Source organism: Cetorhinus maximus, chromosome 11 (assembly GCF_964194155.1).
Source record: "Cetorhinus maximus chromosome 11, sCetMax3.hap1.1, whole genome shotgun sequence".
Classification (NCBI taxonomy): domain Eukaryota; kingdom Metazoa; phylum Chordata; class Chondrichthyes; order Lamniformes; family Cetorhinidae; genus Cetorhinus; species Cetorhinus maximus.
The window spans coordinates 268,374-291,649 of record NC_135889.1 but is presented as its reverse complement, the minus strand read 5'-3'; the positions used below and the strand labels follow the sequence as shown (position 1 = coordinate 291,649).

General features: G+C 41.4%; 1 protein-coding gene and 1 long non-coding RNA gene across 2 annotated transcripts; both read left to right on the top strand.

The window, feature by feature from the left end:
* The first annotated feature begins 5,195 nt into the window (after positions 1 to 5,195).
* LOC144686340 (uncharacterized) lies at positions 5,196 to 10,655 on the top strand. Its single transcript, XR_013577905.1, has 3 exons — positions 5,196 to 5,382; positions 9,799 to 9,831; positions 10,562 to 10,655. It is a non-coding gene; the product is annotated as an uncharacterized LOC144686340 (long non-coding RNA).
* A 109-nt stretch (positions 10,656 to 10,764) lies between these two features.
* LOC144686941 (scavenger receptor cysteine-rich type 1 protein M130-like) lies at positions 10,765 to 22,357 on the top strand. The gene is made up of 4 exons (XM_078552787.1): positions 10,765 to 10,876; positions 15,983 to 16,297; positions 17,468 to 17,782; positions 22,035 to 22,357. The coding sequence occupies exons 1-4, from the start codon at positions 10,765 to 10,767 to the stop codon at positions 22,355 to 22,357; spliced, it is 1,065 nt and encodes a 354-aa protein (XP_078408913.1).
* The last annotated feature ends 919 nt before the right edge of the window (positions 22,358 to 23,276 follow it).

The following is a 23,276-nucleotide window of genomic DNA, read 5'->3' as shown; positions in this document are numbered from 1 at the left end:
GATTTATAACCCAGAAGTCTGTGGAAATCAGTGGGTTTGCAAAAAATGTTTGCGGACTGCCTAATAAACGTCTGCTTGCTGCAGTTTCCGTTTGAGAAAGCGAGAGGGGGTAATTCTTTGTGGAGAGAGATCTCTGTGTTTATGATGTTTCTCTGTATGGATGGTGTCTGCGGGAGGCGCTAGTGTGCGGGAATGTGGAGAAGTCCTCTCTGTGGAACAAGGCTGCATCAGCAAGAATGGAAAATAGCGATGAAAACAGCAGTATCCTCCCACATCTGTCTACTCACTGTCCTGTGCACATCTTTCTCTGTTATCTTCCTCTGGCCTTATTTCATACCGGGTTCGATTTCCAAAATAAAAACACTGCCCGAGATCTCTCAACTACTCAAATTCTGCTCCCTTCTCTATCTAACATTTTCATCTCTTCACTACTGAGGAGCGAGGGTTACATATGACCTACAATCATATCTCCTCCAGCTGTCATGCAACCAATGAAACTTCACAGAGTTTCATTCTAAATATACCTCAACCACCGTTATCGGAGTTGAAAGCTAGTTAAGTTACTTCATTTTAAGTTCAGCCTATAACCTGTCTTCTCGGAAAATAAAAAAGAAGATGCAAAATTTTAATTTAAAAACAAAACTAAAAATGCCTGTAAACAACTCTGCTCGTCTTTTAGCATCTGTGGAGAGGGAAACAGAAAAAAACAAAACTGTGAGTTCAATAATTATTATTTCTTAGGAACTGGAGAGAAGCGGAATTCCGATGAGCTTAAAGCTGTTGTAAAAAAAAAGAAAGGGGTAGTGCAACAAATTAAGATGTCAGGGATATGCCGGAGGGATGGAGAAACTACATTGTCAGCAATTGAGACAGGAAAGTCACGCATTGGTGGTATCGGAGAAGGATCATGTGATGGTGAAAAAAAGTTTATAATTGGATGAAAACTTGATGAATTATATTTGTCTCCAGACGTTCAGGCAAAAGCATGATTTTGCACCAAAACAGACTTCGATGTTCCAGAAAAAAAAAGAATGAACCCTGTGAGTGGGCCTAAGTCGGACTATATTCAGGAATGTCGAACATGACCACACACAAAAAAGGCAGATGTAACTGGGGTCCATGCTCGTAGACATATCCACACCGATGTGAGTGCAAATGTGACATGAGAAAAAAGCTTTTATCACGCAGTGAGTAGTTGGGGTTTGGAATGCGATGCCTGGAATCGTGGTGGAGGCAGGTTCAATAGAGGCATTCAAAATGCCACTGGATGATTATTTAAATTGAAACAAATCTGAGGGCTTCAGGGAAAAGGCAGGAGATTGACAGGGATTTAAAATGTGCGCGGAGCCGATGTAGACACGATGTGCCTAATGCCGCCCTTCTACACCTTTACCGTTCTTTGATTCTGTGATTCTTATTTTGCGGAAGTAAAATAAAAACAAATTAATGTTTGTTTCCTCAATGAGAGAACGAGTTGTGCTAAGCTGTGGTGTGTGGTGGTGGATGAGGAATGTCCGGGCCTATGTTCATTAAACAAACCGAGAGCCTACAACAAGCCCATGTGGAGTAGGGTGGTTTAGAGTGATTGGATGTACATAGTGAAGAGTGCCGATCAGGGCAATGTAAATGGAAAATTTTGAGGTGATGTAGGTGATCCTAATAATCACAAAGTTAGGTAGGATGTTTAAGCACAGTAGGGGGAAAAATAAAGCCTAATATGAAGAAATAATTCCATCGGGGTAGGCTCTGGTGGAGACAATGGGTTTAATAGGAAAGTCCTTTTTGGGAGTATATATATAAAGTTGGTACAAGTGGGCTGCAGAGTTGGGGCACCATGAGGCTGGAGACTTTAGAGGGAAGGTCTCCTTTGGAGTTGACATCAGTCGCAGGCTTGCAAACTATAGCTTGATGTTTGTTGATGGGGTTTTGTTCCAGATGGGGTTCAGAAGAAGTGTCTGAGTTTAGGTCCACAGACTCTGCAAGGTAGAGGACGGTGTGCCAGGCAACATGCGCACCAAATTGAGTTTGTCAACTTTGCTTTTTTGTACATTGTATCAATGTCAATGACTGAACAAAGAGTCACACAGAACTACATGTTGATGAAGACTCTGATTCTGAGCCAAGCCCATAGAAAAGCCAAAGCTAATTTACTGACATTGTGAATATAAAGTCACCAGAAAGATGGAAAATTAGTAATCACCCCCAAAGAGACCCATTGTCTTCAATCCTGAGCAATAATAACATATTTACTCACTTTTAGCAAAACAAACAAAAAACAAGAGATTATCCGTGTCCCAAAGGATTTGAGGAGTTAGACATCGACGCCCTGCAGATACACTGTCCAAATGATTAGCAAGTAAACTTGTGAACTTAAGCCGTTCGATTACCTCCAAACTAGCGATAAGACATTATATACCCAACTGTCATTTAACTAACTCGCTACCCATACACTCCCTCACTCCTCCAAAAGGACAAGCTCCCCACAAACTAACCCTCGTCCAACCAAAATAATAACATTAACATCGACCAGTCCAAAAACTAACACTCTCGGCCTAACAACGCAAAAAAAGTCAACAAAGCCTCCGTCTGATGTGTTGAAATAGAAGATGAAACACCACTGATAAAATCAAGCTGTACTGACACAACTCCCATGTTGGGGCCCTGCAATATTTGCCACTAATCTGACGGAAGGTCCGTGAACTGATACTGCGCCTGTTAACTTATTGAGCGCCATAAACCTATGGGCAATGGCAGACCGACACAAAAACAACAATATCTACCCGTACCACTGTCGATGTAGTTAATCGTGTATTCATTTAATATTTTTTAAAAAAACTGTAAAGCAATGCACTATCAATTAACTGAATAATTCCAGTAAAGCGAATAATCTCCAATTAGAAACGTATGTAACATTACATGACACATTGAGCTTATTGAAAATGCAGGCACAGTAACATGGTGAAGTAGCATTGAGTATTCAAGTAGCGCTCATAAAGAAATATCAATAATGAAGTAATTCAACCACTGGTTTAACCTGAATTTAACCATTAACTGTATCAGCTTCCTGATTAAACCTTACTCAACTTCAGTAGATTGACTCACATCAGTCAGCTGGGTGTATAAATGCTCGACATCAGGAAATTGAATCATCAACTACCAATTCAAAAAACAGACGAAAACTGTGTGAACACAGGCAAGGTCGTTGCACGGCCTTCGCCGGAAGGCCGGGGACGAGGGTGGGCCAAATTCAAACCGGTTTGAACATGAGGCAGAGGCATTGCGTGGCCTTCGAATGGAGGCCCGGGATTATTTGGGACTAATGTGAAAATGGTTCGCACATTAGCTTAATTCATTAATTGGCTTTAAATAATGGCTCAGGATGATTTGGGACTAACAAATAAAATTTCCATTGTCGGCAGAGCGCATGATTTTTGTACTAAACACCTACTTTGAATTTGTCTGTGCTGGAGAGTAGATTTTTCCTAACGTGTAGAGAGAACAAATTGGCGACCTTGCATTGGGGTTTGCTATGTGATATATTTTGAGGTAAATTGACAGTTGGCAAAATATAATTTATATAAACCGAGAAATTGCAAATACCATATAAAAATAAGTATTCCTTGCTGATTCAAAATCAATAAAATGACTCGAAGCACACGACTGTTTAAAAAATAGAACCTGCTACAAGAATTTTACCTCACCTGCTACAACAATCACATCAACTTCCAAATATTCATTTTACTGTTTACCAAGCAACTGATTTAGAAATCCTCACTTAACAAAGTTACCACGACCCATCAATTCATCCCTCGCTAATAAACGAGTACAATGTAGAAATGGTAACCAAGTGCTCTGAAACTGACCTAGCATCTCAGAAATTCTCCAGTGTTTATCACTTTTCATGTTAACAAACCATCCATTACAATGTAAACTGATACACTGCACACTGGCCAAAAACCATTCAAAATATTCAGCACCCAAACAAAAAGAGGCATACTCGTTATCCGAGGTAATATTTAGCCCTCATTGAAATCCTATCCGTAAAGTGCTGCCCCTGGACTGCTCTGGGGAGTTTGGCTACACCGAATCATTTATTTTATTCAGCAGAAACCCCGGCCGCCAGTAGCTTGAAGGCGGAGTTGTTGAGGAGGGTGACGTTAGGGAGGGATTTGGGGGCGCGGTGGGAGCGGTGATAAATGCCGACATGCTGGCTGTAGACTTCCACAGCCTGAGCAATGGCAATAGTCGATTAAAGCCGCCAAACTAGACGTATTGTTTGTTGCACACGCCAGGCTGTCTCGACATTTTACCGACATCTTATTCCCTGAACAACCATTAATGACACTGGTTTGGACTATTTGCAGGCGACATTCTTTCATGCTTTTACCGTGAATTGGTGCCGGTACCCAGATATAAAGCCCCGATTCTTTGGCCTGGATATGTTCAATGTACACAAGCCTTATGTCAATATTGTAAGGGAGCAGCGACGAAGTTGCTGGTGCAGACTTCACCACAACGCCAGGTGCTTCCAGTCAGTTCTGCACAACAACAAAACATACAGCGAGTGCTCTGTGAATCTGCACACTACGAGCTGCTGTGGGATTACACACAAACATTTTCAGTAGTAATTACTCATCTTAAAATAAAAACACATTTCATGTCGCAACAAATATCCCTGTTGGCTCTACGTCTCCCCAAGACTAGCGCTGATTAATGGAAAAACATTTATTCAAATGTTCAATTAGCTTTTCTGTCATTCACTGGATGTTATGAACTTAAATAAATTGACAACATTGTCACTGAACAGAAATGTAATCACACAGCTGCTGGATAAGATCTGGAATACACCATAAGACATAATGGTGTAATCATATTCCACAGGATTCTTTAGAAGGCAATTGGACATGTGCTTTAAGAGGACTCATTTGCAAATGTATGTCGGGATAACAGCAGTTGTGACACAGCAGGTGTAAGAGCCCACTGCTTTGTAAGTTCCTGCTGTAACTTTCAATGATTGAATGACCTGATACAGTGTTGTTGACTCATTTCCTTTCCATTCTAACAGGAAAAGGCGGTGGATGGGCCCTCGGTTCGTTTTATCCATTAATGGGCAAGTTCATTCTCATTGGTCTGTTACCAGACGGCACTCTAGAGCTCTCACATGATAACATCTCTATTTTATTTGGAAGGAAGAGTCAACTCTGTTCAAACTGTTTTCAAACACTTAATTGCCGCCTCAGCCGGGTTTTCGGAAGGTGTTCGAAGGAGAGCCCGGCATCTGTGTACAGCATTCGGTTAAAGCTCAATTCCCAGCGCAGGATCCCAGTTCCGGGAAGATGCTGCGGTCCTTTCTGACTCTAACTGCACTGCAACTTCTGAAATGTAAGTTTTTAAAATTAATATTATCCTGTTCTACATTGCGGCTTCCACTGATATTCAACAATGGATCTTATCAATACAGATATTGATATTTACTGCAGAAAACATTGAGCTATTTTGTAAGGTAAATTTTGGATTTGTATTCAAATATTAACACGTTTGCCTATTGTGTAATGGGATATTGCTGCATAATAATACGCAGATCGAAGGACGCTCGCTGCCTGAAAGGCCGGTGAATGCAGGAACCCTCATTACAATTAAAACACGTTCGGTTGCGCATTTAAATTATGGTAGCGCACAAAACAAGCGGCCAAAACTGGAAAGTGGGACCAGGCGGTATCCGATTTTTCGACCCGCGCAGGCCCATTCAACCGAAGGCTCTAATTCTGAGCCTCAAATTGCTATGGCTTTACCCGTGTGCATAGGTCCCTGTTCTCTATCAGCGTTCACCTAAAGTCCCTTAACCGGCTGGCTAGTTTGGAGTTGAACAACTTCCCAACTGAGACAGTTGTACAAATATAAAACAGATGGATTTGCCGAGAGAGAATAGTCGAGTCTGGGCTTTATTTATTGAACACGGATTTTTTTACATTTATTTCTGCGCTTCATTAAGATCGTATGAACTGAGGATTGATGAGTCGAGTTTATTTGCCGAAATTTTATCCAGTTAATATTTTAGGCATTTCAATTGATTTAAAAATATATCATTTTGAATCATATTTGAAAGGATTTGCACCTGGTTGGTGATTGTTTTAAATGTGATATTTAGGTCAGAACGATTTAAATCCGAAAGAGAACAGAAATAACACAGCAGCTGAATTTATTGAGTCCCCTGCTAATCTTCCTCACACACAGCTTATTAAGATTAACACTCTGATCAGACAATTTCAGCAGAGCTGGTACGACGTAGAGAGCCGTCACTGTTAGAATATCATGGAGCGGAGTCCTGGTTTATGTCAATTAACTGAGTATGAAACTGCACCTACTAACGTGTGAGCCTCCACACATAGTACTCTCAGGGGTATTTCTCAGTCGACGTTCCGCCTGAATTATGTGTGATATAGGGGCAAACACTAAAGCATGCATAACAGTTGGTTCTGCCTTCGAGTGTTTTGCAAGTTCGATAAATAGTTTATATTGAAATAAGAAGAAAGAGCACAATTAATATTATAATGTTTTCTTTTGGCGATTAATTGCATTCTCCAAATATATAGTTACTGCAACTTCTTTAACTCATGGGAAATGGTACTTATCAATGTTCTTGCTTAATTTGATGATACAACCTTCCAAGTTATGACCACATTGTATAAAGTTTAAAATTCCCATTGAACTATTTGTTTTCACGGGTTATGTGATAAGTACGTTCTCTGAAATTTATTCCGAATTCTCACTGTTTTTCAAGGTCCCATGTGGTGTTTAATGAGGTATCGAGTCTTGTGCCTTTACATCCTTCCACCGGCCTGATATTATTGTTCAGTTTTATGTCGATGTCTTGGTTGAAATTTGTTGCTGCTTCCAGTGCGGGTCTTCATTTACAGTTCTAAATCTCTTATTAGAAATAGGAAATGTTGCCTTAGTGACAGGGAAACCTCGCTGCATTCTTGTCAGGTACACGGTAAAAGGCACATGGCTCTCTCAATCAGTTTCTAATTATCTAGAAATAAATGACTGACACTAAACTCCAGGCATTGTAATTTATTTGAGGAACATGTCTTCTAAATCAAAGAACTACTGGAAGCATGTATTATATATTGCTCCGGAAAATATTTTCACAAATCCAGGAATGAACAAAATTCTTTGTCGAAAATTGGAAGATTTTTCCTTAAATTGGTAATTAAATTGGGATGTAGAAGGGAATCCTGAAATAGTTAATTTAATTGTGTTGAATTCTGAGCTAGTAGACTCTTTGCTCATTTGTTTCATTTTAAATCCGCCAAGTTCAATAGTCCAAATGTTGCCATTGCTTTTGGTGGCCGTTATCTGGACTAACATGTTTTACTTATTTCCAATTGCAACTGAGACTTGGGTGTCAAAAGGTCTAAAGTGATCATACTCCCAGCAGTTTGCTTTTATCTTGACCTCTGCCCCTCTTGTCCAGAAACCGCAGACTGAACATGCAATTCGAACCTGGTTATTTTAATTCAGTGGATAAGGACCGTAGAATGTCGCTGTTAGAAAGGAGCGGATCAAATTCTGGAATGTAAATTAACTCCATGAATACAGAATCCTGGTCAGGGCAGCACTCACTGGTGAATGAGTGTCACGTTCCCGATTGCTTTTATGTAGAGTTAAGGGGATCTCTGGATTTTTAAAAAAAATTACTTTGCATCGGGGCGAGGATTATCTTTTTTGCTGCTTTGTCAGTCAAAAGCACAAAATAAATTGTGTTTTACTGACAGGGAATAAATTCGAGAATAGCTATCAGATATATTTTACATTTACCGAAATATATTTGCATTGGCTATTTAATTTATTTTTTAAAAAAGTAAAATTTTAAAAAGTTTCAATTCTAAAATTCTAATTGTGTCGCTAATTTAACGAACATTCCCTGCACAGGAGATAGAAGACAAAATTAATATTATCCAGAATCATTTTCACAAACCAAGCGCAGATCAGGCTTAATTCCACAAAAGCGGGCCAATGTTGTTAAAATTTAGAATACGTGTGATTAGATGTAGCGAGATTTGAAATTGTTTATTTGCATTGTGGAAATGTCATTGAGTACATATTACGGACTGTATTATTTTCCGTTCATTCGACATCAAACAGGGAAATTAATTTATCCAATTCTATTAATAACTGTGACATCTAAATATTAACTTGCATCTGCTTAACAGAAACTTTGAATACCTGACCAAATAGATATCACATTTCGATTTAATCCAGAATACAACTCCAAAAACGAGGCAGTTAGTTTTAATTTCTCCCCTGCGGCTCTTGCACAGGCAAAGCAGAGTCGATTGCAAATGTTTTTAATCCCAGAGTGCTAGAAGCAGAGCGCATTTACTCCTGGAGAAGCATGAATCACATTATGGGTTGTAAGGTCAAGGACTGACTGTAACAACCCTGTTAAAGTTGCAGTTACTGCCAAGTGAACCCGCGCACATATTTTTCAAACATATGTTTATCAGTGGTAGAGCTTTGTGATTGTTGTGTGCTATAACGAGCTGAAAGGTTTCAAATAGTATTTTCAACTATGGAATGATGGACAATGGCTGTGTTTTTTTTCAAATTAAAATTGTAAATTGCGATCGATCAACGTTGGTTGTGATAGGATAATTATGGCAAAAATGAGTATTAATTGCACGCTGATAGGTGAGGAGAGCATAAGATCTCACATTTTACCGGCAATTAACCTGTAAACATGCTTGATTATTTGTAACATTTTGGGGGCATGAAATATGTTTTAATTAAACACTTTCCTAAGGCAGACATTTATATGTATATTTGTTATGTGAGCCTGAATGTTTGTCAGCCTGTTCCACATGCTTCATATGTTTTTATAATAGATCATGTTGTAGCTAATGAGATATCAGATCTCAACTCTCAAACTTGCATTCCTTTATGCCGCTTTGTATCAGGCTTTAGGCCGCATTTATATCTTGTGCACCTTGTACATGAGGTAGTTAAAGAGGACATGTTTGGGCTGACGCTCAAGGGGGTTGCTATGAACTTGCTGGTGCGCAGCTTGTTGAGTATTGTTGCGACTTCCATTACCCAGACAATCACAGACAATTCCAACAAACCCCTGAGTTATATATTCTAGGAAGGCGCAGGCTTTGTGCAGGACTGGCAGAAATCATGTAAGGGGTTGCAGAAATCCAATTGAGGACGGAAATCAATGTGAGATGTTCTATAACACGTTAAAAAGGGAGTACAGCGATTCCAGAATATACTCCTGGTTAAAATAAAAACCAGAGCCAATTTTGGAAAATGTTAACGCATAGTCAATGGTGTGAAACCAACAAATGGAAAGTGACCAAGAAACATGCGGGCCACCATGTCTTACAGCACCGAGCGTGAGTGAGGTAAACATACCATCGATAGTATGTTAGAGGGACTTTAGATGGTGAGAAGGTGATCTGTGTAATGGGGCATTCTCGGGAACTCCTGGGTAAACGTTGACCAGTTAATAACATGAACTTGCTCCTGAGCCTGTACTGGATGCATCATCAGGAGTGGAAAACAGATGAAATCACAAACCGCGGGATTATTTCTCCCGAAAAGCGACGGGAAATCTACCTTCAGATAATGATGGAAACTTGGGTGTTTGTTGAATATTTTTAACATAAAGTTCCTGAAAACATTATGTTCAAAAAATGACAAAATATTCTCCAGTTGCGTTGAACAAATAACGTTTCTGGCCATTTCATCGTCCTCTTAACCCATGAAAATTTAATTCTCAACATTTCATTTCAGGCAGAACTGGGAGCAGTCAGGCTGATCCATCAGGTAATAACTCTCAATTTTCATATTATCTGATATTTTCCTGTCCACTCTACGTGAATTAAAACTAACTGTCGGAGACAATTGCGGTACCGATTTGATCATTGATTAACCCGCTCTCCATGTGCCTGTCAGGGAGGAATGGGATGTTTCCTGCACTCTGACAATGAACATATTTAAACCCTGTTGAGGGACAATTGCTGCCTAATGCAGAGCGACCATGGCTTGGGTCCCGGAGAGGGGAATATCAATAACCACTGATACTGCTGCCGATCCCAAATGGGCTGCCAATTCTCGAATTACATCCAGACAGATATAGAGGTTACATGACGTTCCAGTTCCGGTGGGCTGGGGAGGGAAGTGCTGGCTGGGAGAAGGAGATTGCAATGTGTGTCTGGTGCTCTGAATGGACCTCAGTCTCCGCCAATCAGTGAGTTCGCTGTTATAGTCACGTCCATCTCTTGATCTCCGGGGACTGGAATATATTCTGAACGTATCGACCAACTGCCCCAGAAGGGGCATCTCTCCCACTTATAACCGGCTCGTTTAAAGGGTTGAATACAATTATACCCTTGTGTTTGACAGGTTTGATTTTTAAATCGAGATTCAATGGGAGATTGGGCACAGGCCAATATTCCAAATTCTCCTGTTCTGACCTGCAGAAAGTGGAGACCGGTTAGCTGGGTCTCGCGGATTTAATAGGTTGTAATTCTGCGCTTATTATTGTATTTTACAGAGGCGGTGAAACTGAGACTGGCGAATGGGGGCAGTCGGTGCGCAGGAAGATTGGAGATTCACTACAGGGGACAGTGGGGGACTGTGTATGATGAGAGCTGGGACCTGCAGGACGCCGCCGTTGTGTGTCGGGAGCTGGGTTGTGGGACCGCAGTCGCTGCACCGGGCGGGGCTCACTTTGGGGAAGGCTCCGGACCCATTGTGATGCTTTATGTTGAATGCAGCGGGAACGAGGCCGCCCTGCGAGACTGTCAATCAGTTGCCTGGGGTCACTATTCCTTTACACACAACAATGATGCCAGCGCGATCTGCTCAGGTACAAATATTTCTTCTGCTTCTCATCACCCGCCGGGTCTGATTTTTTTCCCTGGAATAAAGGCGGAGATGTTATTTTGGGACAGCCGATTGCTGAAGAATGAGACTCAGGGCAGGATATTCCACTTGGAGTTAATGTTATATTCAATCAGATTCATTGTGTGTCATAAATTCATGTCAATAATTGTGTTAATTTAAAAACAAAATAAGCTCACACCGAATGGCAGGTTGCACCCCGCTTTATATCACTGCTGGCTTCTTGCTGTGAGGTGACCCGGACCATCCGAGGATAGGGAAGAATGTCCGGAAAATCCCGCACGCATTCTACCCTCTCCCTCGCCACTCGCCCGGGTGGTTCGGGATGCTCTTGGGGGAATGAGTGAGAGCGATTGCAGAGTCCAGTTGTTCAGTTGCCCGGCTGTTAGATCATTGATTTATGTTGTCCCTCCCTGTATAAATTCCCTGGTGTAACGACCCTGGGGAGCACATCGGAGCGCGCACGTGTCTTTCATTCAGCTCCATTGCGGAGTCTCCCAGAGAGCAGGGGAATTCCCCAGATGAAGTTGAAACTTCCCGGGCTGTTCACACATAGTTCAAGGCGCCAATACTTCCGCAGGGGCCGCATGCTCATCTCTGCCGTTCCTTAGGTTTCCGAGAGTCACTAGTACGGAATATTTGGGCTGCTATTTTATAGGTTGTTAAACGGGAATTGGGGAGGAAGGTTTCTGTGCGTAGGGAGAGTCTAAATCATGGGGCAGCACGGGTCTAATCTGCAAACAGAATCCCGATGTTAACTGCACAGTCCATTCGTTTCAATATTTAATTTATATTGAGATCGGAAGAAGTGCTGCATTTCAAACAGATATGTTAAGTGCAGTGCACGGCACAATTGCAGTCAATAATCTTAACAGCGTTATAGTACTGGAAGAAAGGGGAAAGTTCACCATCACCGCACCCAAGAAATCCGACCACATGGACCTAACCTGGCCATCCTCAGAACAGATTCATTAGCAATTTAACACTTTGTAGGATTTTGTTGCAAAGGGCAGCAATTATAAAACTGAATCAGTCTTTTAAAACTAAACTCAATGAAGATTAAACGGAAACTGCATTTTCTAAGTTACTGATCGATATCGAACTTTTTTCAACTGCTTCAGTCATGTCTTTCTTAACGTTATATGTTCAGGAGACGAGTTGTTTGATCATGACTGCTCAGCGCTCGGCTCCATTCGCAATTCATCAAATTAGGAAGCAGCCCAGGAGCACATAGAGCAAATCCTGCACAACATCCATGCCTCAAATGATAAAAGACAAGTAATAAGTGCACCACACGGGTGTCTGCAAACGGCTAACGACAGCAAAGAATGAGAAATTCCACTTAACATTCAGTTGCTTTACAATCAAACAGTCCATCACCATCTTAAACTTCGGGAACACCGTTGACTGAACTTTCATTTGCAATACCGAATGCCAATGCTGTGGCGTCTTCAGCAGGCCAGAGGCTGAATGTTTTGTGAGTTTCGGTCTTCAACTGTCTCACCAGAGTTTCTTATTTCCCGAATGATTGCTCATCGTGGAAACTGCACTTGACCTGTATAGGCGCTGCTGAGGCACTGTTCAGGAGACTTCCCATCCCCAGACGAAGTTTTGTCTTTGACAGGGTGTTTAATCACCGCCATCAACTACAATTCTCTTCCTCAGTGGGGTAATAAGACTGAATTCTTAATTATGTGCAGGGGGAACGGCAGCTCCTCTAAAAACATTCTCTTCTCCATCTCTCAAAGAAACGGCCTTCTTCTCGCTGGTTCAAATTCCATGAACTCCCAATCGAACAGCAATGTGGTAGCCCGTTCACCACACACAAGGCAGCTTCTTTTATGAAACACAAAATAATCTTCTCAAGCAAAATTGGATGGACACTTAATACAGATCGTGTTAGCGAAGTTCACATCTGTAGTTCTGTTGGAAAAATTACACAGAATCACACATTTTCGACGATAAAGCTACTGACTCCATAGGCCAACAGGTCAATCTCAGGGTTAATGATCTAATCGAGCCTCCCCCGCTCCCCAACCAATTTACCCTCCCGCCAAAACAACACCACGTCTTCTATCTTCATCAATATAACGTGAGGTTCCATTCTCCCCTATCTGTTCATCAGTCATAAATAAATCCATGTCAATCACCTCATCTTCTGTGGCCACGAGTTCCACATTCTAATAACCGTCTGGTAAAAAAAAATTCTTCTGAATGCATTTGCAAATTTTAGTAGTTTTTTTTATGCTTGCAAGTTTGGCCATAGACCACAGTTAACGATCATCTATCCTTTCAATTCGTTCAATCGTCATAAAGATCTTTATCATTTCAGTGCTCGGGCTACCTTCCCTAGTGATAATAAATGTACCCAAGCAATTAATTTCATTTCCCCCGACCTTCCTCGTAGAACTGTCAAAATCCAATTAAATAACTTTCAACTTTTCTCGCGTCTCTTGGAATTTGACTGCCCCGTTGCGGCGGTGCCGTGGGTGTAAATGGCGGTGAGCTATTCAAATGTGCATTGACTTCGGCGGGACTTTAATATGCCGGGAGCGCAAGCGTGGGCTGACCTAAATATAATGAAACTATCAAGATTTTTAATTCCTTCCCTCCAAAAATGAAGGCCGAGACTGAGATCCATCCGATGGCGCATCTACCTAATTTGCACTTTCATTTTCCAATGAATACTTGAGCTCTGAATTAATTCTAACAAAAGTACTGCATTGCCCTTCACTATTATAACATTCATTTGCAAATTAAGTGCACATTTTGTGAATTTATTGCATTTACTGTTTATTCTGTCTCTGTCAGTACATCCTCACAGATTTCCTGAGTTTCAGCTGAGCTTCGAATTTTACTTCACAGACTAATTTTGAACTTTTTCCTGTGGATAATCTGTTTCTATAAACGGTAAACAATATTCTTCCTGGCATCCGTCCTGCTGGAACACAATGTACTACCTTTGTGCTGGTCTGAGTATCTACCCTCAATCCCTAATCATTGATTTCTGTTTGCTATGCAGTTTGGAATTAATTCTGCTCGCTGTCCGCTAGCTCCACATCGTCTCTCACAGAATTAGCTTGTTTTTTTTTCTCTATTGCACGACAGTACAGAAAATCTACTGTTAAATGTAAAGGAAACAATGTAACTATTAAAAAAAAAACAGAAGATGCCAAACCCAATGATTTGAGTAAGAGGTTCCTGTGGAGAGACAATGTTCACGTTTCACACCAGTAGGCTTTTGGCACTAAAACTGTGGAAGCGATATTCAGAGACGACATTCGTTAATGGACAAACAATCCATAACCAACGTTGGTAACCATTATAGAAGGCAGCGATCAGATACTCTGTTATCCAAACGTTCGAATGCATCCGGCAGTGCAGTTACTGTCCTGGATCAAATGACCCTTAATTATTGAGGGTCATTTTTGTTTTTATCTCTTCTCCCCTACATTATACGATGTAATTTAGGCTACGTGATGGAAGGTTACTGGGCATTAATTGCCAAGGCCCGTGAAGACTATTCGGTTGCAATGAGTTTGCTTCTTCATCGCCTCTCACTGTCCTGATTAAATTAGTTGTGAGGGCCGAGCGACGATGAGAGAGAATATTGTTGGAGTATCACTGTCTCCCCATTTATTTGCTCGTCGATCATTGCCTTAAGAGGCTCCCTAAAGCTTCGGGAATCAAAAGGTGATGTAAGGGAACAAGAACCAATCGACATAAGCTGTCCTTTCAAGTTTACACTTGAAAGACGAGGAACATTCTGGGGAGCTCTAAATGCACTCCTTACATGATCAGCGTATTCAAACCAAGGCTTGGTTCCCGAACTGTACATGGTTATCCGGTGATTGGTTCCTTTTGATTCTAGCTGTCAATACGTTAAAAATGCTAAAATAGGACGAGCCATTTTTTTCCCCTTGTATGTGACCGTTACATTTTACTGACAGATTCAAAAGGGCTCTTAACATTGCTTTGCGCTTCCAGTGTTCGGAACTTTTCACTAGGAAGGTAGTGTGGAATCAAACAGTTAATGTTTGAGGTTATTTCGTGTCTGTGTTCGTCAATGTGCCCCATTGACGAAATGACAAACGCCAGCAGATCAAATGGGAGACTCTAAACACTCGAGGACAAGTCAGGGTTCCTGGATTTATCCGAATAATTTTCTGGCCTGTCACAGTATGTGCAATAGGTGCCAGGGAAGAGTTACTCCCTGAAAGTATTATGAAGAGAAAGCTGCTGTCGCTTCCATATAAGTAGATGTTGTGAAGAGTGGGTCTTATAATTTCAAGAGAAGGGATTGAAACGTGAGGGGCCAGAGGTAGTAAAAGTAGATAAATTTGGACTTTGAGAATAGATATGTAATAAAATTATTAAATACAACCCGATAGAAAATACAGAATGGAAGGGAAAGGGATTTTTTTTGGTGATCAGATGTTTTCCCGCAGGGATTGATGGGGCTGGGGAGGGGAGGTGCCTGGATGCAACTTGATGTAGTTTATATTTGCAAATTAGTGCCAATGTAATACCAGCTGTGAAAAGTCGAATTCTGGGTGGTTTTCATTAATGAGATCTATCGACTGCACCTCGAAGGTGTCCACGTGTGTTGGGGTGAAAGATGGTATGGTTGGAGGGAAAGGGTAGCATTATCTTTTTGTCATTCAGTGTAGACAGAATTTCAGTGTTCTTCATAGGCCGCATTTCGGTCTATAGTTTGAAGGCGGGAATCGGGATAAGAACGATATGGGAATGAAGAAAGTTGGCTGCGGGTAGAGTAGACATTGTTTGACGTCAAAGTGCACATCTCTTTCAATAGATGCTTAGCTAAGTTCCCCCTGTAGATATAGTGCGTGTTTGTAACACCGTACTGAGGTAGCAATAAATCTAAGTATGTTAAAGGTTGCATATGGCCACTTTGCAAGCAATAACTTCTGGAGCAATGTAGGGTTTAGCTTAATCGCGATTATGCCAGAACGAAAATTTTATCAGGAGTCATCATGACAGGTTTTGCTTAAACAGATATGCACAAAATTGAAAATGATTGCGACTATCATGAATTGTTCTTCTTCAGATCACAGGTTTCCCAGACTCGTTTCCGGGGATTCCCAATGCTCGGGCAGACTGGAAATACAGTTCGGCAAAACCTGGGGAACAGTGTGTGATCTTCACTGGGATTGGAATGACGCCAGTGTGGTTTGTGATCAGCTTCAGTGTGGAGTCGCTGTGTCCGTGGCAAAAGGGGCTTATTTTGGAAAGGGCACTGGACTTCAACGGAGCGATAAATTTGAATGTAAAGGCAATGAGACAAGCCTGACAGACTGTCCAAACTCTCCAGTAAATCAAAACGAGTGCACCCACATGAACGATGTCAGTGTGAGCTGTTCCGGTGAGTAAAACGAATCCGAATGACAAAAAAAGTTTTCTGGTGAACTTTTCAGAAACTGAGAAAAAGCCATTGATATTTCCTTCTTTCATGATCATTCCCAAGCACTTCTTTATAGTTCACTGTCGCTTTATTATGATTCTGGAATAACACAATTCTGTGTAAGTCAGTAACTTCTACGTTATCTGAAAATAGCACATTATTATTGCTAAATTAATGCTTGCACCATGCATAGGTTCTTCATTCACATTTGCCGGAACACCCATTATCGAAAGAACTCTCAAATCGTGTTCTGTTTGCCAAACCTGAGGCAGACTTCATTAATTACAAACGTAGGCGAATCATTAATTAACGGTGGTTGCGTTATTTTAGAGAGGCGTTTCCATGAATTGACCCAAATGAGGTAAATAATTAGGAGAAAATTTCCTTTCTGGTTTCTCGCTCAAAATAGTGGGATTATCTCAGTAGCAGCATTGCAAGTCTACTTTCAATCTGCCCACGTCAGCAGTTCAAGAGAATGGATTTCAATCGCTTTTGCAGGGGAGTGTAGGAACCAGTAATAAATGCAAACCTTGTCAAATATATTCCTATCCCCGGCAACAGCAAATTCATCCTTTGAGTGGCCTTGTTCTGGGTTACTGCACCCGTCACTCTTTATCAAATCTTTGAAATCAATGTAAGATTTTTAACATAGTTTTATCAGCCCTAATTCTTCCAGATTAAATAGCTTCAAGTCATCTTTGTTCAAACTGGGATCATAATACAATGCTTAATTACATTATACATCTTTCATATCTACGTTTTATCCCCTCCAAGACGAATATTATCTTCCGGAGTGCCCTGTCCAAATCTGACATATGTTATACAGGTTGGTTCTGGCCAATACTGGGTATGACTGAAACGTCACGTCCTATCTTTGGAATTTCAAAGCTGTTGTGACAAAGTCCAAAATTCCATTAGCTTTTTGTTGGATGAACTCTCTACTTTGAGCAAATAGACACGTTCATTTAAGGACTTATCGCAGTCTGGTGAGTTTCAACCAATAAGATGTGTAAACAGTGCAGTGTAACACAAACTTATCCATTTTCATCTCTTCCTTTTTTATCTTTCGCCATGTCTATATTCAAATGTGGATTTACAAAATGTTTTCGTCCTTATTTTTATTAAAAACAGGGAAGCATGGACCCCGATTGGTTGGTGGTGAGAACAGGTGCTCCGGCCGGGTGGAAGTGCTGCACGGAGGGCAGTGGGGGACGCTGTGTGATATTCACTTTGGTTTACAAGACGCCAGTGTGGTGTGTGAGCACCTTCAGTGCGGGGCTGTAAAGGAAATCCCGAGGGGTTCTTACTTTGGGCAGGGAACTGGCCCCGTGTGGAAGGAAAATTACAGGTGCCGCGGGAATGAATCCCGATTGACAGATTGTCCGGTTACATCCGGGGAAAATTTTAACTGCTCACATGGAAATGACGCGAGTGTCATCTGTTCGGGTGAGTCCTCTCAGTCGATGTAATCATGGATTAAAATAATCTCCCTGCAGAACTGAAAGAGGCCTTTCAGCATGTTCTGTCCGTGCAGGTTCTCTGCAAAAGTATCTCACCCACTCACACACCCATGCAATTTACAATAATCCGGTATTATTTTCCATGCAATTATCTGACCACATATATTGTAAAATCTCCGATTGATATTCATCCACCACATCTTCAGGCAGTGAATTTCAGATCCTCACCGCCACATCCTTAGACGTTGCTTTTCATATCTTCAAGCACCATATTCTCCGACAATGAATTGCAGATCCTCATCATCATCATTTTCAGAGAGTGCATTTCAGGTCCTCATCCTACGCTTTCTCAGGCAGTGCATTGCAGACCCTCATCATCCACATTCTCGAACAGTACATTGCAGAACATCAAACATCTTCAATCTTAGACAGTGCATTGCAGATCGTCATCCAACACATTCTCCGACAGTGCATTCCAGTTCCTCATCACTCACATTCTCAGAAAATGCCATGAAGATCCACATACACCACATTTTCAGACAGTGCATTGCAGGTCGACATCCACCACAATCTCAGGCAGCGTATTTCCGATCTTTATCCACCGCATTCTCAGAAGGAGCATTCCGTATCCTCATCCACCACATTCCCCGAAATTGCTTTGCAGATCGTCATCGAGCACATTCTCATAGATGTGCATTCCAGACCCTCATCACCCACATTCTCAGACAGTGCATTGCAGATCTCCATTCCCCCACATTCTCAGACAGTGCATTGCAGATCCAAATCCACCACATTCTCAAGCAGTGCATTGCAGATCCACATCCCCCACAATCTCTGGCAGTGAATTGTAGATCCACATAGGCCACAATCTCAGACCGTGCATTTCATATCCTCACCGCCCACAATCTCGGAAAGTGCATTTCAAATCCTAATCCACCACTTTGTCAGATAGCGTGAAGCAGATCCTCACGTACCACATTCTCAGCCAGTGTATTGTAGACCATCATCCACCACATTCTCAGACAGTGCATTGCAGATCCTCAGCCACTACAATCTCAGACAGTGTATTGCAGATTGTCATCCACCACATTCTCGTACATTGCATCCCGGGTCCTCATCACCCACATTCTCAGTCAATGTATTGCAGATCTTCATCCATCAGAATCTAAGACAGTGCATTGCAGATCGTAATCCAGCATTTTCTCAGACATTGCATTGCATTTCCTCATTCACTACAATTTCAGTCAGTGCATTGCAGATCCTCGACCTCCACATTCACAGGCAGTGCATTGCAGGACCTGATTAATCGCACCATGCAAAATTAGCATCCTTACGTCACCATTTCCAATTTGTCCATCACCATAAATCTGTACTGATCATTCATGATCCTTCCACCAATGGCAACAATTTTTCTGTGTCATATTGTCCAGATCCCGGAGGTTTTGAGCATTCCCTCTCCAAGTAGAATATTCGTAGCTCCCTAAAACTATGTAGAAAAAGTAAGTTTATCATCACCATAATGATCTTATGAAGCATTTCTGCATCTTTTCCAATGCCTTCAGACCCTCCGTAAAGTTTGTTGCCAAAAAATGGAAGGATTACTCCAGATGAGGCCGACATGAGTCATCACATCTTCCCTGCCGTGTACTCAGTGCCTTAGTTATACACCAAAGAACTCAAAACTTTAGTAGCCTTTTCGCAACCTGCGCTGTGAAGTACATTTGTTTGTAGAAATGAACCCGAGATTCATCAGCTGCTGAAACTCATTTAGAAATGATCCCGCTCTTTATTGTTCCTTCTGCTCGTCCTTCGTGTGCCAGCCTTACTTCACTTAAAAACACTCTCACTTCTAAAGCACAAGGCCAGGTACAAGAATGACTCAAGTTATTTACCAGAGCAGTCAAGTCTGTGAATGAAGTGCAGTGCTGCGGGAATGCTGCCCTCTATAATATTTCGTGTTCCGGGTAAGAGGGGTAATCGATGCCATATCTGCATCAGTGGAGGTTAATAAAAATGTGAACCATGGCTCTACTTTGAGGGAAACGAGGGAGTCTTCCTCGGTGTCCTTTCCAAAGTTATCCCTTGATCAACATCAGACAATGTAGCTCATCTGGTCATTATCACATGACTGTTTGTGCGATTTTACTGCGCCCATTATGGCTGCGGCGTTCCTTAAATTGCAACAGTGACGACATTACACGATGCAAATGAATGCCTGTAACTTGCGTTGAGACATCCGGTAGTTTAAAAAAAAACACTTATCAACTTTAAATATACATTTATTTACTTCCGACAAAAGTGAGCCAACCAATGCTTCCCTCAGCTAAATTTCATCTGGAACTTTCCGGCCCGTCCTAACAGCTTGTCTGTGTTCGATTGAATTTTATCCTTTCAACATTTTACAACACTTAAAAATTCTGTGAAAAAAAAAGCATTAAATTGTTCCTCTTACAACCAAGTTTCGGTAGATAATATATATTACTGGAAAATTAGGGTTGCTATCCGGGTGGAATGTTCTCTTCCTCTGGTCTGGAAAAGAAGAAATCTTGAACACGACATCCTGTCCCTTTCAAAGAGCAATTCCATCTCCAAGCAGCCATTTTAGCCTTTTATTCCACAGGCGCTAACATTTCTACCAAGCATCATTCGTGGCCCTTTTCCAAAGGTCATTTGAAAGTCCATCAAAACCACATCCACCCCATGACCTTCATTAACACTCTCTGTAACCTCATTTATTTACTCTAGCAAGTCCGTGCAATGCGATGTATCTTACCAAATCCGCCCTAGTTTGTTAATGAATCCATATTTTCTCAAGCATAACTTGCTGTTACTTCTGCCCAAGGGATATTTTCCAAGGAAAGAAAGCTTTCCCAAAGACAATATTAAACTTACTGGTCTGAATTTACTGCATTTATCCTTACACCCTTTCTTGAACAAGGGTATAATATTTGGAAACATCAGTTATCGGCATTGAAGAAGGATGGGAACATTATGACCATTATCTGGCGATTTCAGCTCTGATATTGGTCATGCCCCTCGAATACATCTCATCCAATCCATGTGTCCTGTCAAATTCAACATTAGTTGCCCAAGCCAATTCGTCCTCTTTATAAACATCTAGCCATTCCATTTCTTTTCCGTCTGCCTATTCCTTGTCCGCCATTGAGCAGCGTTTTCTTCCTTGGCAAAAACTTACTCAAAATGCTCACTCAGCAGCTGAGCTGAAACATCAGCCTTTATATGCCGATGTCCTTCCTGGTGTCGGTTTTGTGCCTATATAAGACTGTAAGATCACGTTTTATGTTAGTGGGACTCTCTTATACGGTTTGGATATTGCACATTAATCTTGGATCTCACTTGCATTATCCAAATTCAATATCCTATGTATATATTTTGTTCTGCTTCACCTTAATCCCCACCTCTTTAATCAGCCAGGGAGCCTTGGAGTTTTTGCATCGTCCTGCACGTGTCTAAGCCAATTTTCCATTTTTGCACCTGCAAAAGAGCCTGCACGTCACGAAAATCATTTATTACAATGTATGTTCACACACTTGAATGGTAAATATAATTGAAACCCTTATACAACCCCTGTTGCTCTTATCCTGAATAACACCACATTATTTCCTCCGTTATTGCAATCTTTCTTTTCTAGTTTTTTGTGCAGTTTGGTTTTTCTCTCTAACATTATCTGCCCGTTCCCAAATCCCAGCCAAATTAGTTCTGAACTGTCCAACAAACAAACCAGACGGACATTGCCCTCGGATTTTTTCATCTGAAACAGATGAAAACATCCATTGGTCCTTTCTTCACAGAACTGAGTCTATGAGTCCATGAGAACAGATCACAAAGTCACATGAGCTTGATTAGCGCTCTCATGCACCGTTTGTCCGGCGACGTTCATCAGTTCTATCGCTCGTGCGTTGTGCTGGGATATTTTAATATTATCAGGATATTATTCCGTTGATGGCAATTTACCAGATTCTTTGCAATATCCTTAAAAATCATCTGCAGGACTACACCCCTCTTCCTACCGCTGAAATTGCTCCACTAACGGAGCACGAATGCTGACTGCTCACCCTCCCGCATCAGAGAGCTCAGCAGGTCGCCAGTGATCTGCCTCACCTTGGCACCACGGTCACAACATTTACTTGAATAATTATTGCCCCGGTTATGTTGAATCAAAGGTGCACTTTTTTTTTGAACGTTAACCCTTGCTCTCAACAGCTTTCTTCTTGTAGATGAAAGTTGGTCACTGAAATTGACAAATGGGGGAAGCCGCTGTGATGGTCAGGTGGAAATTTACCACAACGGTCGCTGGGGCAGAGTACAGGACAGCCTCTGGGAAATCAATGATGCTAACGTGGTCTGCAGGCAACTAGGATGTGGTGACGCAATTGCCGCTTATATCTTTTCAAATTATGGAGAGAGTGAAGTGCCTGTGTGGGTGAATGATGTCCAGTGTGGAGGAAACGAATTGCATCTCCGCAACTGCAGCCCATTTGCAATGAATTCTTCTCTCAATGAGAGTGTCGGCGTCGGAGTTCTGTGTTCAGGTGAATAAATAGTTCAATTTTACAGGAACATACATAGAGATATCTAATAAGGAGTTTGGTGTGAATATACGTCACTTGTTCCTCGAGTTCTTTTAAGCTAACTGCTTAACACTGGAGGGCTAACGTGGAGAGAGTGGGCACGGACAGAACTGATCAACAAACAGCACTTGCATGTTAGCTGTGCATTTATTAACGACCGAATTCTCAATTATCTCTCAGACAGGAAATTCTGACTGCACGGTTGGGAGAGTGTGTTGTTAGCGCGGGTCGGGGGGTGTTGTGAGGCGGAGGTGAGGTGGTGTCGGGAGGAGCCTTACAGCTTGGTGCGAAATTGTGTTAATTTAACAACGTTTTCATAGAATTGCAGTTCACATACTGGTCAGGGCAAGAGGCCGCTCATGGGATTTCTGGATTATTCCATCTTTGAAAAACCCAGGTACTTACAGGCCTTTCAGCAGCAGAAGGCTGAGCTTCTATGAAATGTCTTTCCTAAAAGTCAACTTGGTTTCTTTTTCCACTAATGCTGCCAGACCTCCTGAGGATTTACAGCATTTTTTTCAATATAATCAATAGAAAATAGCGAGATATTCAGAAATCGAGTGAAATAAGGGTTCGAGATGCGTACAGGGGAAAATAAACTGTGTACAATTGAAGTTCATTAGTAGTTTGGGTGCAACGATGAATACAAAAAAGTTTAATTGAGGTTGAAACAGGGCACACAGCATTGAGCACACAATATGTGAACTGCAATCCAAAATACCGTAGGAGTCAGGTGTGGGAATATTTGAAATATTTGTGCATTCCACACTATAAATTTCAAATAATTAGTGATACATGGTTTCAACTATAGAAACAGTTACCTGTCATAGTCAAGTCAAATATTTTTTAAATTACTTTTGCTGGATAATATTCAATAGTTTCAACTGG